This window comes from Ciconia boyciana, chromosome 9, assembly GCF_034638445.1.
Source record: "Ciconia boyciana chromosome 9, ASM3463844v1, whole genome shotgun sequence".
NCBI classification, from domain to species: Eukaryota; Metazoa; Chordata; class Aves; order Ciconiiformes; family Ciconiidae; genus Ciconia; species Ciconia boyciana.
In genome coordinates this window covers 1,373,384-1,390,530 of record NC_132942.1, presented here as the reverse complement: position 1 = coordinate 1,390,530, position 17,147 = coordinate 1,373,384, and the positions used below count along the sequence as shown (strand labels likewise).

At 42.9% G+C, this 17,147-nt stretch overlaps 1 protein-coding gene across 4 annotated transcripts in view; it reads right to left on the bottom strand.

The window, feature by feature from the left end:
* NR3C1 (nuclear receptor subfamily 3 group C member 1) overlaps positions 1–17,101 on the bottom strand; it is a 74,128-nt gene extending 57,027 nt beyond the window's left edge. For 2 of the 4 annotated variants that reach the window (XM_072872068.1, XM_072872071.1), the window contains exons 1-3: positions 16,923–17,101; positions 15,918–16,103; positions 13,395–14,583 (exon numbers count right to left, since the gene is read on the bottom strand). In XM_072872068.1, coding sequence (XP_072728169.1) covers positions 13,395–14,583; positions 15,918–15,921 — 1,193 coding nt within the window. In that variant the 5' untranslated portion in view covers positions 15,922–16,103; positions 16,923–17,101. Of the gene's footprint in view, positions 1–13,394; positions 14,584–15,917; positions 16,104–16,662; positions 16,682–16,922 lie in introns of those variants that run through there. The other 2 variants (XM_072872069.1, XM_072872070.1) reach the window with 2 other exon arrangements.
* Positions 17,102–17,147: the final 46 nt, after the last annotated feature.

The window sequence follows — 17,147 nt, the reverse complement described above, 5'->3', positions numbered from 1 at the left end:
GCAGTAACAGTTTGGGAAATAAACATCCTGTTTCAACAACAACAAGAGACATTTTGGATGTTTTCAATATTTTTTTGGTGTGTTTTATGAAGTTTTAGGGCTTCCCTTGTGTAGGTATGTCTTCTGTTCCATTTTTAAATTAGGACAGTGATTTTAAGATGTCCACATCTTGAAACGTTGCATACAGGAAGACAGGATTGGTAGCACTTCTGAATGCTTGGAAAGATTCAAAGAGCTAAATGTTGCATTTCCTTTAAAGCTCTTCCTCGGTTTATAGGCTGGGGTCAGCCAGGAATAGAAGCATCAGTCACTTCCTCCCTCCCTCCCCAATGGTATGCTGTGCAACTTAACCATATAGTTTTGATTTACAAGTTGGAACAAACTAAGTCACAAAAGCAAGTGGACTATTAGCAATATTCCAACCTCCTGATTGTTATTTAATAAAATATCAGATGTTCCAACCTTTAACGTGTTAAAGATTCTTCTCTAAAGATTCTTTTAAAGTGATAAAATAGGTCCAAGCTCATTTGTCAAACCAGTTGCTCTGGTTGGAAAGTAGCTGTCAAATATCTAGTGTGACTAAGAATGTAATCTTGCAGGCATCCTAATATTAACTGCTCACTTAAAAAAAAAAAAAAGAATGCTCTGCTACTCAAAATAAAGAACTCTGAGCATTCAGATTTTTACAACATTTACCTTTTATATGAGGAGTTTTAGCACTAAATTTCATTCTCATTAAATCATGCACATAACTTGCAAATAACCTGGCACTTCATTTGAACAGACTTGTCTTCTCTAACTGTGGAAAGCTAATTCGTTACAAAACTTGTTAGATTGGTTTTGTTAAAAATGAAGGTGTCAGAATAGCTTCCTTGTCAGTTTAGAAAATGGCAGATGTGTGGGCTTAGCAGAAATAAGTGTTCAGGAAGGGCAGAATTAATAAAACTATATGGGAAAAAAAAAAAAAGGAACTTTACACAGACCAGGGCTCAGATTTTAAAAACGATTACTTCCCACTGAAATCAATTGTGGCCAAATGACCTTTAAGAAGCCCAGTCTGGGCTGCAACAAAGTAGAACAGGTTAGAGAAAATGCTTTTTCTGAAATATGTATTAAAGTAGCAGCTCTTTCGTCTATAGACAGCACCAAGGGAGACTACATTTGTGATACAGGATCTCTTCCATACTTTGTGCTACTTCAAATATAGAGAGAGAGCATGCAATTTAATGCTCATTTTTCTTTTAAACCTTAAGCTTATCAGTATCATTTGGTCAAAGCAAATAACACAAAAAGCATTATAAGTCTGCCCTTTCCCCCAAAAAGAGATTACATATTTTATAAAAATAATGGGCAAAAAAGACACACTATCATTCTTCACAAATTTGATTTTAATCTACGTTTGTTTGGAAATCCGAGTAAGGTAGTGAAAACAAACTTGCTTAATTTATTTTCAAGTGTAAGTTCTGACCTTTCACTTTTTCCTTCTCTGTATTTTATTGCATTTTAAACCACTCTTTTCATAGCAAGTATCTCTCCAATACAATAATTTAGCATATTCCTAAGACCTAATCCTACTGAGCTAAATGAAAACACAGCAATTCCTTTTACTGAAATTGAAGAATTAAGGAAAAGTGGTGCAACCCTTCAGCCTCATCATAGTTGTTTTCCTCTGGAATCTACCAGAGATGATCATTGAAATAAATAAATGAGAACAGCATACTAGAAATAATTCACTAATATCTCTTTGGAGTTTCCTTATCGAGATCTGAAAACATTTTAAAAGTTAGAATTTGGTAACAGTTTCTTGCATTCACGAGAAACCTCTTACACAGAGGTGAATCTGTTTCTGATGGCACTTTGGGTAAAAAAGGCTAATTTCTTCAGGCTATTGTAAAGGCCCCCCCAGCTTTCAGATACAAGCCAGGACAGCCTAACTCAACCTCTTACCACGGACAGCTGCTCCGTCTCTGCCGTGTGAGCACACCCCGCACCCTCAGCCCCCATTCTTCACCAACGCTGTCGCTTCCCTGACCCCCGTGCCCTCGAGGCAGGGGTGGGCATCACGTACTGCACAGCGCGGCGACCGTCGGCCTTCCCTCATCGGTAAAAGGCTATATAAGCGTGTAAGGCCCTAAGTCTTTAAAAAGAGAGTCCTAATAGCATACGTTTGTTCTTCCCACTTTTAGTTTCTCTTTGAATACGAGGTACAGCCCCATATATTACATAATTCAATTACCTGCCACATTTGATTTTCTCTTGTGTTATAGAAGGACGGCAGATCTACCCCAGGAAGTTCTGTATTTTCAGACCTGCATTTTGATTCGAGCTGTATTTAAATGCCAGCACCTCGCTGGTGAGCGCTGGCCACAACACCTACTCACATGAGTCTCACCAGCAACACGCCGTCAAGCGTCTGCCCCTACACGGCTTCTCTGTAAGGCCACGATGCTGAAGTCTGCGGTAGTTCTAAGAGCCTACAGACAAGTAAGGCACCTATACCGGACAGAAGATTTCTATTTGGTGCAAGTCTGGTGTCACCACTCGTCAATGCAAAAAACGTCAGTAGGGTTTGAGAGTTGCGTTTGTTACAAAGGTACAACGACAGAACGGGCTGGGCTTGAGGCTCCCCAGAGGTCCCTCCGCTCCCATCATCTGTGTTACTGCAACCACTTACAAACAGGCAACACATTTCCCCCCCCCCCTCCTCCTCTAGTTATTAGCTTACGTACTCAGTGCCCCCCCTACCCGCCCTCCACAAACTGCCGATCCTTGCTGAGACACCGGCACCCTGCCCAAAGGAGCAGGCCCCTTTGCCCGCTCCCAGCTCCTCCTCACCACAACCCGCCCGAAATGATTTCATCCCTCACCTGTCGACTTCATCTTCCTTTTCAGTAAAGCTTTTCCCACTGATTAAAGACCTATTTATAAGGAATTTTAGCATTCAGAGAGAATCTGAACTGGTCATTTCATATGCAATCTGCTGTTATTTCAATAAACATTTATTATCTTACTAAAATTAAACTGTGAAGTGAAATTCCATACTCCTTCACTCATCTCCAGCATCCAAAAGCTTTTCTGGATACCAAGTTCAGGATCTCTAATTTTTAAAGCTTTTTTAAGCTTTTTAAAAGCCTGTTCTCAGATAAGAATGTTTTTCTTAAATATTTTATATTGGCTAATGTTCTAATCTACTCCATGTTTTAAGAGAGCCAAGATGCAGAGTTCTTTTTTTTTAAAAAAAAAGTCTAATTATATCTACAAGTACATCAACCTCATACTGGGATGAAGCAATTAATTTTGGAGCAATTGATACACAACACAAGATTAACAGAAATTCAATGGGCAAAACAAACCATCAAAGGACCTGGTAGCAAAAGTAACCCACAAAAAAAATACGAGAGAGAAGGAACAGCTAGGTAATACGCAAACTGAAATCAGCACATGAAACTATGAAGTCTGCAAGTAAGGTGTTTGGGTTTTTTTTTTTTGTTTTGTTTTTTTTTTTTAAGTTAACATGCATGGACTGCATTCTTGCATAACAAATCTACGTGTGTGTGCAGCACATGCACATTTTCAGCACTGATTCATTAAAAGCCTGTAGCTGATGGTGCTACTAAGTTATGGCTTCAGAAAGGTAACAGAAAACTCTTAGAAAGAAACAAAAATAAGCAAGAGGAAAAAATACACAGGTACACAGCGATACATAACGTGCCTACGGAATAGCTGCGTTGATTTAAAATATATTGTTACCAAATTACATCATCCGATCAAATGAAAAGCTAGAGAAAAACTACACATTTTATTTACGATAGCACATTACAGCTGTATTCATACACACCCCATTTTTAAGTGACACGGGAGATCACACACCCCTTTCCTGACAGCGCATTGATTTGACAGTCAACGTCCCTCAGAGCCAGATCATGCATCCTCGCCTCTTAAAAGTGTCAGTGAATGAATTAAAAGTAGTTAAAAACTGCTTAGGAGAGCAGCATAGAAACAAGCTCCAACACAGACTACTGAAGTCCAGTGGCACGCCGCATTCAGTTCACCGTGCAAACACCCCAAGTGTGACTCCTCTTTTCACGGAGATGCTCTACCATGAAGCAATTGTCATTTGCAGCGTTTGACGTGTTCTGGCAGCACTTTCCTGGCAGAGCTCCCTTTCCACACGCAGTTGTACCGAAGCCATACCAGACCCTATTACTACATTATTACCTGCGGTCACACACACACACCGGGTGAGCAGGTTCTCCAAGCGACGACAACAAAAACGAACTGCATCAGCTGCCCTTTTCTGTCACAGACACCAGACTCTCAGTTCAGGAGAGACCGGCACGCAGCAGAGCAGCCCTTCGGAAGCTTGGCAACAAAAACCATGAAGAACCCCAGAACCTCGCACTTGCGCTCTCAAAAGCGGCTTATGACGACATGGGAAGGCATGGTTTAGAGACACACCACGCAGGGTTTAGAGAACTCACAGAGGCGCTGAAGCCAGAAGCAAGGCCAGACGCCCACGTACCCCAAGCAGCAGTGTCCTTTCTGAACATCCAGCTGGGAAGGAAGAGAGTGAACGAACCCCTCTCCCGTCATACACCATTCACACAGCTGGAAAGAAGACGTATAACGGCTGAAGGATTCTCACTCAAGACCAAAACCTGATTTCCTAAACATTTCACAAAATTTTCAGCCACAGACATCCTGTTTCCACGCCCCTCTCGCCCCACCAGAGAGATGGAGCCAAGCTACAGCCCACTTGTGAACAAAGAGGTTACCCGCCTTCAAACCTCTCTTCTCAATGAGTACTTCCAGGAGAAGCAGGTATTCAGATATTCAGAGGCAGGAACACACATGTAAAAAACCCCAACACACCACACTCCAAGTTTCTAAGTCAAGACAAGACCAAAGTCCATGACGCAGCCAGAAGCCCACCGAAACAGATCTTTTAGATAAGGACAATTACAGAACTCTTCCCAGCTTTCCTGAGAGGCTGATAACCAAAGCACCAGATCTCAGATCCTCCAAAACAAAACCAAACCAAAATGACAACCAAGCCACAAACTATACAATCAATGCCATTATTTGCTTATTTGAATAAACTATGTACTTCATTGATACTCAATCATTTGCTCTTACCTGACAGTACAGCAAGTTTCCCAGGTAGTGTTTTGAGGCAAACTACTCATTTGTGACCTGATTTCTTTTCTAAAAGAAAACTAGAATCCCGAGCAGTATTCACTTACTTAAAACTTATTGTTATGCAAATGAAAGCAACCAGAAACATGAAATATCTGAATAAAGCAATAGCAGAGTAATTCGTGCCCTGCTGCTCAGAAGTTTCATATTAAATCTTGTGTGCCTGTGATGCATAAATATGATCATGATCGCCAGCTGTTTTCTGGCACACAGTAACTGTACAAACCTATTACAAACAGTATGAAGAATGTGTTACTGTAAAATCTAATGTGGAACTCAGTTTCTTAACTAAATTACAGTAGCAGTGAACTGAACTCAACAAAGACATTATTATTATTATTATTATTATTTTGGAAATCCTTCCCCAGCAGCAGTTTTGCCTTTGCGATCTCGGGATGGATGAGATCTTTGATCAAGAAGTGGAAGTTGCGTATATATTGCATCTCCACAACAAAGTATTAGCAGCCTGTAGGATATTAATTTTCAAATTGCATCAGAAGTATCATTTTCTAGGAAGACTTAACATGGACCGAGAACTCCATAGGTACAGATGGAATATGGAGTTTTAATTATAACCAGTTGATACAGACTATATTAAGAATGCAGTTGGCTGGTGCACTCTACGTGATATCCTGGATAAGTAATATTGTGTCCTGGAATCTAAACTTTAGCCTCACATAAGAGCAGCAAGAAAACCTGACATCATCTACATTACAACATTGAACTTCACGTGCTAGCCAGCATTACCTCTCCCTGAGCAAGAGCTTGTGGGGCTGCAGTTACACCTCACTGCTACTGCCAAAACGCACCTCTGGGACACGTGAAGCAGCCATGTGATAAATCCAGCGGTGGAGGCCACAAAAGTAGAAGGGATGTGCTTTTGTCACAGTACATATAGTTATATTTCAAGCAATACGGTGCATAGCTCGCACACAGGAAGATGTAGTTTCAGCCAGGGAAAGAACACTGGCAGAAAACTTCACGGTAGAGGTTAGCGTAAGCCGAGTCAGGTAAGGACGTAGGAGGTATGTGCACAACATTACACCTTCTTTGTAGTGAAGATGAGGTAAGAAGAAAAACCTCCAGGAGAGACAGAGTAATTGCACTAAATTGTTTTCCCAACCCAACACACTACTTCTGGAAGCACAATTACTCACCCCTCCAGAAACTATCATAATTCAAGATGCTGGACTTGTTATGCATGGGGGACAACGTGCGCCTCCCTGCACTCCTGTGGAAAGGCAGCAAGAGATGCATGTCCGCAGTCTTTCTGTTTCTTTTTAATTAAGTCTGCAATACTGAAGTGCTCCAACACACGGATGGAGTATGCTCTGGGCTCTCTCTGCTTAGATTCCTTTGCAGGTGACCAGCAATCCCATAGTCACATTTCTCGCACCGTTACGTATGGACAAAGGAACTGTAATTTTTGCATTTAATTTTTTTCCTACAGATACTTGAAACTAGTTGATATGAAGTCAGTGCCAAGACAATGAGCTGAAATAATTTTTTTCTTTTTTTTGTGTTTCATCTGTTCCAGCTGTATCGGTTCACTTCTGTCCCATGGGGATGAGGCTATCCACTGACAGTATCTGCCTAGTATTTCCAGAAACCAGCATTGAGAACAGGATTAACTCCTGGTCTGCAAGTGTCTTGGTTATTTAAGCAAAGGCTGTATTATAAATGGGTATCATACTACAGTGAATCAGTCAGAAAACCACTGTCATGAGAACAACACAAATAATCTGTACATGCAACAATGCAATACACTAATACTTCAGTAAATAAGATTAAAATTTGTGTATACTGCCAGACTCTGGGAGACAAAGACTATAAAACCAGAGAGGGAGCGAGCTTAACACAACAAGCTCCCTGGGTCTGTTGCAGAGCGTACTGTACAGTTAAATATTCTTCCTAGAAACTACCTTGTTGCACACACACTTGTTTCTGTGTTTCTAGGAACAGTTAGAAGTTGATAATTTTATGAATGCGTTTTAAAGTTCATTTCTGTATGCCAGAGGTGACACGCTTTCAGTTACTTTAATAACACAAAACAAAGATAATTGTAACTACAGGTCTACAAAGCTTTTCCCACTGCTTATAACTTGGATTGAAAGATAATTTTATTGGTAAGTTATTTAACTCAAGAATAATGACACTGCACCGTTTGCAGAATGCATACGTTATGCTATACCAGCACATCAGCAGTAGGGTATCGACTTAGGCAGTCTTCATCTACCCCAGAAAATGAATGTAGATATAATTGTCTTGCAATATTCCACAAGCAAGAGTTTTGTGAGGAGAAAAGTTACTACTGAGAAACATATGTTCATTTTCTCCCAGGCAAATTTCTGAGTGCTGAGTACTTGCTCTGCTCTTGTAAAGCTTGTGGAGAAGACACTGACCATAACATCCAATGGTGCGGGAACGGATGTTTCTCAAGCCAGTGGTAAGGAGCTTTAACAAAATGTCCTAAGAAAAAGGCTCCAAATCACATTTTGCACTAACGTGCCAACACTGGATCCCTCATTTGCTCCAAGAAGCAGCACTCTGAAGAGACCCAGAAGCCACAGGCTACTAAAAACAAAAAACAAAACAAAACATACCCCAAAAAACCAACAACAAAACAAAACAAAACCCAAAAAAACCCAAAACACCCAACCAGCAGCTTCTTTTTATGACCAGCTTACAATAGCTAAGAGTATAATGAATTAGAAGTTTTCTTTCTTGACTGAATATTGTACATCAATAAAAAAAGAAAATATAAAGGAGCGCGGCTGAAATTTTTGCAACCAACATATCTGAGGAGCCAAAGCAGTCACTACAGCATCCGTTCCACTGACCTACATCTCAGGAACGAGGCAGTGAAGAGTTGTGAAGGTATCCTTACACGAGCCCAAACACGTGCCAGTAGGAGCACTGCCTTTCCCATCACACTTCCGATTAACTGTAGAATTTTGATCGCTAGAACAACGGTATCTACCGCCAACACTCAACTAGGTTAAGCATATCCACCGGTGAACAGTACTCACGGACAGAGATATTGAATCTGGTAGGGAAATAAGAGAAATAACATATCTAATTTTTGCAAAGCATAACAAACACAAACAGTCCAACTTTGGTACAAGCGTTACATCCAAGAGGGAAGCGCCAGGTTCTTCCTCTGTGATTTTCACTACTTGAAGTTAGGCAACACTTTAAAAAAAATTAAAATTAAAAAATAGAGGAAGCCCCCAAAGGCCCACCTCCTAGGTGGTGGCTATAAAAGGGGAGCTAGGAAGAGAGAAGGACTTGGTAACCTTTTAAAAAGTAGAAATAATTCCAGTTTGCAGTTACATATACGCATAGAATAGTTACCACTTGTTCGTTTCCAGAATGAGCAGTAACAGTCAAAGTAAGAGGGGATATTTGCATCTCCGAGACAATTTGCTCTCACCGTGTAAAAGTCATCTTTAACATAGGAAATAGATGACGTAGGAGTTGTGTAGTACATATATTTTACATTTATGAGAAGATTCATGAGTAGTGCTGGTTCAACTATAGTTTTGCTTGGACTGCCAGCAGAAGAGTACAATGGGGTTAAACCATTACTTAAGATGGATTAAAAAAAAAAATGCAATGGGCAACAAAAATCAGCTTGTGTTTTATAAGCTAGAACTAGGTTTAAAATAGAGATCATTGTAGGGGGAAATAAATTAGCAGAAATTAACAATTTGGGTTGGACTTATAAAAACCTACTCAGCTATCAGCTAGCCGAATGCATCAGCTAAAACTGGAAAAAGTGGATTACATCTTACATGACCTATCATTTACCTAGCTACCTTTTCATAGTGGTTATAGCACATTCTGCAGAACATTCCTGATTCATCTTTTTCTGCCAAAACAATTAGATTTTTTTGTCGTGTATTTCCAAGACTCAAAACCCAAGTACCGTATTACATTAAGCTGACAAATCACAACATAGACTACTGAAACCCCGAGCACTCCCTCCAAATAACCAGTCTGTTTTTTATATCAAAATAGAAGTATTAAAAAAGGCACATTTCCATATGTACCATACATTACATACTGCTGAGTCAGACAACATTTAAAGGACTACATCCAACCGTGCCAAGCCACCGGCCTTGGCCAAAAGCCAAGCTGAAACAATGCGGTAAGACAAACGGACAACTGACCTTTACCATTTCTAGCAAATGATCACTTTTTTCCCCGTCCTTCTAGTAAAACGTCCGAGTCCAAGAAGAATCCCAGTAAAAGAGTGACGGCAGAAAGGTAACTTCTCCTGGATGCAAGGCTTTGGACTGCAACCCACCAGCAAAACTTTCTCCCCCTTCCAGATTCTCCTCCTCTTTCATGGCTTCTCTCAGCTCTTGCCCTTTCTTAAACTTCCTTAACGATCCTTATCCCCCACAAGCTTAAGTACTAGGAATGATTTCAAATGTAATAAGAGAAGCCATAACACTGCCAATGGGGCCCAGTTTTTGTACATTCTGGCTGTAGGCTTAAGGGAAAAAGCACACAGAAACCCCTGCGTCGCTGTGTTGTTTCTCATCGTCCTTCACTCCCCCCACAATAAGCCACATCTCCAGGAAGCCAGAGGAATAAAAAAGTCAAGCGATGGATTTAATGTATATACCACGCAGAGTCCTAAGAGTGTGTGTTGCTAAAATAATTTCCTTGAAATTTAACAGTTTTTACTGGCGTTTGTGTAATAAATCACAAATAATATCCCATCAGAGACAGACACCATCAAACCCTCTAATTCTTCGGTGAAGCATTTACCAAATACTTTCAGCCTGTTTTACTCCTCTTCCAGATGCTGTCTCACTTCTTCTATGAAAGAAAATCTAAGGCAAATTGTCTCAGCCCACTTTTTTCCGCCCTCTTATTCTACCACCTTCTCCTTAGTTTGCTCCACTGCGATCGATCAGCAGCTCGCTCGCTCAGGTGCGGACCTCACCAAAGCAACCCCAGAACGAAGCTGTCCTCTCCTCTGGAGTCTCGCTGCTGCTCACGAAGATTTTGAGTATCAGCTGCTGAAACACTGAGCTGCAGCTCCAAGTCTTGCACAGCAGCACAAGCACCGGCAGATTCTTCCACAACCCCGAGATACAGACAGCAATTTATTGACTATTGCTGATTCATTCACATCGAACAAATTTCTGAAGTTCGCATTCTGCTTGTTAACTTCAGAATACCTCCTACCGTTCACGGGGAAAATTGATTAGTTTTCTCAGCCCTGATTATCACTTGTCTCATTAAAGACAGCACGCTGTGCTATCCTTAGAAGCAAAATCACTCAAAAATTGCACGACATCAATTCAAGACTGTGTGTCTATAAAGAGACGTTACATGCTTTCCATTAAAACAGTCAGATTAAATACTACCTGAACACCAGGACAGAACTGCAGCTTTTCTTCCCATATGTTTAGTATATAATTACTATGTTATGAATAGTCAAATAATTCTACCAACACCAAGAAATATTTCCTATTGGAAACTGAAGTTTAGGAATTCTGAATTCTCAAAATCCCAGCCTTCACCTCACACAATCACTACCTAAAAGAAAAAAATAATAAAAAAACCCACAGGGACCTGGCAAGATAGTCCTTCCTTTGTTTCTGAAACAAATGCCAATTTTGTTAAGTCTTCTGTAAGATAAACAAACAAATCCACAATACATCACCCTAAACTAACCCAGTTTAGACCAAATATTTCTGACAAGGGTCAGGAAGAAAGAGAAAAAAGGAAGAGTCCTGCTTCAAACCCAGGGTTCATTAGTATCTCAAATATTTTAAAAAGAAGATGCGAGATGCCTCTATTTTATGGAAAAAAATAAAGCAAACCCAAACAATGTTTTTCTTAGAATTGGACTTGGTACTTTTAGTGTGTAAAAATCCTTGCAAAGGAAGAACAGCTTCCCTAAAGGCTAGAAATAATGAATTTTTATGCAAAACTCAACTAGGAGCCACCCCAAAATTCTTTACACATTCCTTAAATTAAGAAAAAGAAATCCATTATCTTAGGGCAAAAGAAAGCAATAAAATATAAGACAACCTTGCAGGAAGCAAGAACGTAAAGACATGCAGCAGAACGCTGTTCACGCTAGCCGGTGGTGCAGGCAGCCTTCGCCCGTGATGCCGGGGATGCTCCCTCGCCTGCCACCGGAGCTGCGCCCAGGGCTCCTGCCAGCTCCCCGCAGCACGCCTGCCCATCGCTGCCGCGCAGCTCCAACACAAACACGCTAAGCACACTCCTCAAAATTGCTTCCTAAAAGCAATGATAACATCTAGCACCGCTGCCCTTTTTACTTTAGGATCAGATGTATTCTGGACACATTAGTAGCTTCAGTGGGTTTTTCATCACAGCGTTATCAGAAACTCAGTATGCAAAATTGGTGTTTATGGAATTCCCCAAAAGCCGGACAACCATCTATGTGTAAACCACGCACATATGAATGCACTTGGTTCTATCTAAGTAGTTCTGTAAAATAAAAACAATGCATGAACTTTACAGAAGTATTCTCAAAAGTGATCCTTCCATTATCTACGAGGAATCTTCTTACTCAAACAGTCACTGAAATTCACCTCCCAAACCCAGAAATAGTTCTTCTTGCTTTGACAGAGATTTTATAATGATTGCCATTAAAGACATAGCGAGAGCAAAATAAAAAACCCCACCCAAAACCCCCAAAAAACTAAAAACAACATGGAAGTTGGACTGATTATGTGAAAGGTTAGCACAAAGGATTTCTACTCTGTCAAAATAAACGATAAGGCACGTTCGATATTCCTATATCAAAGTGGAATTTACCCACAAATTCCAACTTTCCTTTCTGGATTCCTTACATTACATATTGCTTTAAACACTTCAAAGAAAAAGAACAAACACATCTTCACTACAAAAATAAAAAACTTTGAAAGAAATCTAGAACGAAAGCAAGTTAAAAGTTGTCTTCCTGAAACAAAGAAGAAATCCTCACACATCTCATTCCAACCGTGGGAAAATGGAGCAAATAATGCGTCAGGAGAGCCCCAGGACTGCTGGCTAACGCTCTGGGGATCAACTGTCAGTGGGGCAATAAAAAAAGAAAGTTAAAACAGATACTTCACTAAAAGCCTACAATTACTGGTTTTACATATATGGACTTGAAGAGCCATTTTCTAACTAAGACTCCACAGAAACACAGCAAAAACCTCTTCCTCCACTGAGACCAAACCCTGTGCTTGTGCAAGTTATGTTAAACAAAGCACAGCTAAGGAAACCATACAACTAGGTGTTCGTACTGAAATCAGAACCCGTGCCCGGCTGCGAGAGGAGACGTACACAGCTCCCCATGGAGAAAGCTCCCCATGGAGAAAGCTGCCACCATCGCGCTTACTCTGGAAGGGCAGAAGAAAAGTATTTTACTTGAATATCTGCACTACTGAATTACTTGTAGAAAACACTACTACAAAGTCACTTGAAATACGTACTAACTAGCTCTCCTAAAATACCCTGCTCTCAAAAAAACACCTATAAGCAAGCCCTCCTCCAGTTCTATTTAAGAGTTAAATTCCAGATATGTTTAAATCTTACTGCAAATATTCTTATCTCTTTAAATGCAGTTATTAAACGAACGGCTGAGTATTTCCTACTCAGAATCTTCTTGTCCATGTAAGGTAAATGCAATACCAAGCAAAGCTAAAACTCTAGTTCAGCTTAAATGTAATTCTAGAAATTTACCCAGCAACCAAGTTATTTCTGTGCATAACATTTAAGTAACCCTAGGAAGAAAAAAAAAAACAAACCCAAAAAACCCCACAGTGATCGATCCTCTAACCCTCGAGAATGAAGCAGCTTTTGTATACACTTAAATACTTCCTTCTATACTGCCTTCTGTACAGATCCTTCTACCACGTACTCAATTTTCCCTCTAGATTGTATCGTAGAATTTTTTAATTTTTTTTTTTTTTTTAAAGCATACCAGCTCCCCTCCTCTTTCCTTCCCTTTAATACCAGTAGTTGAGCACTTGGTTAAAGCTATCATCGTACTATGGAATAAATCCACACCAGCGATGTCTGATCAGCCAGCCATACACAAACGAGAAAGGGATGACTGACTTCGAAAGGAAAAAACCAAACCAAAACAAAGCAGCATGCATGCAGTTGTGCTAAACACACTCGTAGTATTTTAATAAAGAGCAACAAAAACTAATTACCTTGAATAGCCATTAGAGAAAGCAGGCCTGCCAGAAAGGTTGAGAGTTCCCAAAGGAGCTAACGTCTCATCCCCGGATCCCTGGCATCTATTCCAATTTTCTGAACCGGCAGGAAGAGATGGAATGATATTAAAAATTGGTTTCTGATCCTGCTGCTGAGAGAGCGATGCAGTATTTAAATCATAGTGATACAACTGTCCCCCAGAGGTACTGACACCATGGATAGATATGGCAGAGACTTTAGTACCCAGCAGATTAGACCCGGAGAAGCTTGCCTGACAATAAATTGGGCCCATGTTTTCTTGCTTTATGCCAGGAGTACAGAGTTCAATGAAGTCTTCCTTTTCTGTTTTCACTTGAGGCATTGGCATTTTGGAACTAGGTAAAAGGTCACCGCGGTCATTAATTTTAGGTTTAGTGTCAGATAAAATAGGAGGCTTGCAGTCTTCACTGATATTTCCTTCCAGGAGAAATGCATCATCTGCAGATATGGGGGACAGCAAGCCACCGTCATCTAGCAACGGGTCAAGCCTCCACGGGCTCCCATTGGGCTCTTTGCCAGGCGATACCGGCGGCAATTCTAAATCCTGGAGAATATCCAGGGTGCTTTGGTCTTCAGAGAATAATTTCAAGTTGCCACCATTTGAGCCAACCTGGCTTTGGACTGCAGTTCCTGACTCTAAAGGGACGTTGCGGCCAGCCATGCCTGGGAAATCCGTCTCAATTGGCACCTCAGAAGATATTGCTCCCTTTGCGTCCTTGGCCAGGCTCGAGGACTTGTTCAAGCTCGCAATACTTTCTTCCAGGAGCCTGAAGTCCGTTTCTCCAGAAGAGATGCCGATTTGGCCCTGCTGCGAAAATCCAAGGTCGTTTCCCATCACTTTTGCGTCCGTTTCACCCATGTACAGTCCCATCGAGAGCGATACTGCCTTGGAAAGGTCTGGCTGAGGCACATTGTTTACTAAACCTTTTGAAAAGTCAGCCAAAGCAGGTTGCTGACTGGAATCTGACTGAGAAGACGCAGGGAGAGGAGATGCAGACACAGGGGCTTGTACAGTAGCTCCACCCCTGAAGGGTGGATGAAAGTCCATCACGATCCCTCCTTTGGTACTGATGAGCGCATTTTTCCTTGTTTCGTCTTGATCCGATGAGTTCAGCAATTCTTTGGAATCCATTACTTTAACATTAGCTATAAAAAGATCAGAAGCATTCAAAGTTAGCACAGCAAGGATATTTTAATAACAGCTTAAAAAAAATCTAAACCATTAGCCTGGCAAACCTGGTTTAGCTACTCTGAGAATGAAAGCACAGCAAATCAAGCTATGAACTGACATGTGCCACATCTTTCTCAAACCCACTGGTTTTTGGTTTTTTGTTTGTTTGTTTCCGACTGGTAACAAGGAAGTATATGCTTTAAAGCTTTGCTAAACCTGGATGAAGTGGTAAGTCTGCCTGCATGCAACTCAGAATCAGGCTACAGCACAGGAGATCTTTCTGAACACACTCCAGCTCTGTTACCCATCCTGGCAAGTAAGGAAGCACAAGAATTGTTAAAGCACCCAATTCACAAATTTTGGAAGGTAACCTTCCCTGGTATTTAACTACATCTTGAGCAGGGCAGGGGAGAAGGACATTCACCACCTTTCCAGAGTCAGCTCCCTCTCTCCCTGTGGGTCCAGATGCATCACCCACAACAGGTACTAAAACCTCCCGAGCCAGCTCTCAAATGCAGTACCTACCCACCAGGGAAAAAAAAAAAAAAAAAAAAAAAAAAAAAAAAAATCTAAGTGGCTTGTTATTGTCCAGGAGCTACACAACCTCTCCACCACAAAACAGAGAGTTTGCTATCTTTGCATAGGTTCAGCTTAAAATAAAACTCGTGAATCTTGAAATAAACTCAATTCTTTAAACAAATCTCAAATTTATAAATAAAAGCTAACTAAAAATAAAGCAGAATTTTTATTAGCTTCCAACACTTTAACAGCTCCCGGCTATTCTCCAAACACATCTAACACTGAAAACAAATCTCCTAAGTTTCATCTCTTTGTATTTACTATATTTATTTTCAGCACAGAGCATAAATATTTGGCAAATAACTGTAAATTCTTCAGCAAACTTTCTATACTGTTTGTCTACGGCCTAACGCTAACAGCCAACAGCTATCAGCTCGTGCTGCCCCCCAATCCGTAAGAGGAGGCAATGCCCAAGTTAAAGCCTGGCCACGGAATTATCTGTTAAGCAGAGTGACCCAAGAGTGCTCACAACAAGTTTACGGTCGTCGTCATTATAAACCCGTCAGCTCCGCCGCCCATTTTCTCTAGACTGCTGATGAACGCTGCTGCTTTCTGTATGCCAAAGTTAAGACTGCGATCAACAAAAAGTCCCCACGTGTAAAAATTTTAAGCTTTGGCCTGGCTGAAAGCGTCCCAAGCGGCAGAAGCTCAACGCAAAAACACTTCTTGGTCCTTCTTTGTACACCACTTTGTACAGCCTTTCCGCACGCCCGAGCAGAGGGTCCCTTACCCATGCTGGCCAAGGCGCTGGGTCTCCTGGGTCATGCCCGGGGAGCCGTGCTCCGGCCAGCCGCCTGCCAGCCGGGACCACGGCCCGCGGCACAAAACGGGAGCGGGGCAGCCCCCCGAAATCTCACAGATTGCAGACAGCACGGAAATATTGCTGAGCCGTTTAAGGTGGACACCGCAACAGTGCCTGGAAAAAAAAATTATATCTATCTACCTCCAGTTTTGCCTTTTTTTTTTTACATGAAGGGGAGGAAAAATGTAGTTATTCCATTTGACAATTTCCCCGACGTCAAAAAAAGCAGCAAACCATCCAGCGTAGGAAACGTGTCAAAAATCAGATGCAAGAGTCTGCCCAAAGGAGGAAAAAGCTGCGAATACTTAAAACTGCCGGATTACAATAAATTCGCCTTTGCAAAGTATAGTTTTCAGAGAAATGTGTCGAGACCTGTTGAGCTGTCTCCCTGGCACACCCACTTCTGCAAAATAAGACCAGCCCATGGCTGCAAGGCTGCGCTCCGGGCTCGGCTCCCCCTCCTCGCTCCTCACTCCCCTCCTGGCCCCCCCCCCGACGCGCAGACCCCGCGCCGCGTTCCCCCAACGACGGACGAACACCCCGGCCAGCCGAGGGGCGGACGAAGGACGGGGCGGGCAGGCGGGCTCCCCGCGGCCGGGGGGGGGGGGTGTTGTCCCGCCTCCCGCGGCCGGGCCGGGCCCTTCGCGGCCCCGCCACCGCCCTGGGCACCCACCTCGGGGGGACGCCGCGCAGCTCCGCGCTCCGCCGCCGGCACCGCCGTGCCCCCTCCCGTCCCACCCCGGGATCCTTCCGGGGGCGGGACGGGACGGGACGGGACGGTTCGGTTCGGTTCTTCCCCCCCGCGCTCGGGGCATTCCTGCGGGGGCGCCGCCGCCTCCCGGGAACTTCCCGGGGCGAAGCCGCAGCGCCGGCCCGCAAGCGCGGCTCGGCCTCTGCCCCCCGCCCGCCCCGCGGGACCCCCGGCTCCCTTACCTCGTCCAGGGGGGGGCGCTGGGGCTCCTTCAGCCGCCAACGGCCATCGCGCCCCGCGGCGGGGGCGACAGCCGGCTGGAAGGGGCGAGGGAGCCGGCGGGAGGAAGTCAACAACCGCCCCTCCGGGGGCCGCCGCGGCGGCCAGCACCGCTCCCCCCGCTCCCGCTCCTCCTCCTCCTCCCGCCGGCCCGAGACCCTGACCTAGTCCCCGCCCCGCCCGCCGCC